We start from the raw sequence: 1,323 nt of genomic DNA, 5'->3' as shown, positions 1-1,323 counted from the left end.
GGGTTAAGAGGGATACAACAATTCAGAAGTCAGACCGAGAGATACTCGATTTAAAATTATCCCCACATGAAAATTGGGCTCAGGTTTCTTGCGTACGACGTCTAATAAGTGCCTCACCGCCACACCACAGACGCCAGTGAGTAGGTAGTCGTGCGTTTTTATGTGTGTGTGTGTGTGTGTGTGTGTGTGTGTGTATGTGTGTGTGTGTGTGTGTGTGTGTGTGTATGTGTGCGCGCGTTCATAAGTCAAATCACCTGCAGGATCCATTGATGGTCTTTGTAACTGGCGTCCTGGAAAATCTTTTGAGCGTAGGCGATACACACACCGTCGATCTTGCCGATGTCTTCTCGTAAAGCCTGGACGAGGGGAAACCAACAAAAATTGGAATTGGAGTGGTCTTACCTCACTTAGATTTACATCACTGAGTACTCACACCGACTGAGGACGAGCAGTTCTTTTTGGACACTTTAGTTTTCGTTAATTATGAGTTTTACGGCGCTCGCAACGACATAAGGTCACATGAGCGCGCTTTGGGTACTTACAATAGCAAAAACAAAAAAAGGAAACATAGCTTCGTGATTCAAAATGATTTTTTTTTTCAATTCTGTTTGGCTCGTTGGAATTCTTTTTCGGGTATGTTACCCTTTAGTAGCACCTCTAATATTCGGCACAAACATGATTTAATTAGGCTGCAATTAGTGCCTTAAAATTCTTACTAAAACTTAAAAAAACCCCAAGCAAACAAAAATAGCAAACATACGAAACAAACAAATAAACAAACAAAACAAAAACGAGCAGTAGATGAAATTGAAGTTGTATAGAGACAACGTCTCTTGCAACACTGCATTAAGGTTATTAAAGAAGCGCAACCATCTCCGATAGAACTGAGCAAAATTAGAAACTTCGTGGAAAATGCCTCGGAGATAAGTTATATAATATCCACAGCCCTGATCTTAGGGTACTCGTAGGTGAGATCTAACATTTAGCTAGCCTTCTCGGATATGGGCGGAAAATGTCGGAGGTCCCAGGGGCAATTTGCGCTCATTAAAGATCCTTTTGTGGTCCAAAATCGATAAGGGTAGGCTTCCACTGCCACCCGGGCAAAATTCAAAATTAATTCCTTCCGGACTAACAAATTAATGTTGAATGTATCGCACACGCTCATATAACCTTATGCTGTTGCGAAAGCCGTAAAGCACTAACCAAAACCAGAACAGTAATAATAACAGGCAATCAATAATGCAAATTCCTGCTCAACAGCAAGGTCTTACAAACTGTCAATATAATGTAAACGAAAAAACACAAAAGGGGTCGGGGTGGGGG

General features: G+C 41.3%; 1 protein-coding gene across 1 annotated transcript in view; it reads right to left on the bottom strand.

Moving 5' to 3' along the window:
* The window catches only part of LOC101860511 (metabotropic glutamate receptor 6), a 53,969-nt gene that overhangs the window by 18,922 nt on the left and 33,724 nt on the right, over positions 1-1,323 (bottom strand). The window contains exon 4 of the mRNA XM_035971111.1: positions 255-356. Coding sequence (XP_035827004.1) covers positions 255-356 — 102 coding nt within the window. The remainder of the gene's footprint in view (positions 1-254; positions 357-1,323) is intronic.

The sequence above is a fragment of the Aplysia californica genome, unplaced genomic scaffold (assembly GCF_000002075.1).
Source record: "Aplysia californica isolate F4 #8 unplaced genomic scaffold, AplCal3.0 scaffold00379, whole genome shotgun sequence".
NCBI classification, from domain to species: domain Eukaryota; kingdom Metazoa; phylum Mollusca; class Gastropoda; order Aplysiida; family Aplysiidae; genus Aplysia; species Aplysia californica.
The sequence above is the reverse complement of the archived record's forward strand: the minus strand, read 5'-3'. Positions and strand labels throughout refer to the sequence as shown.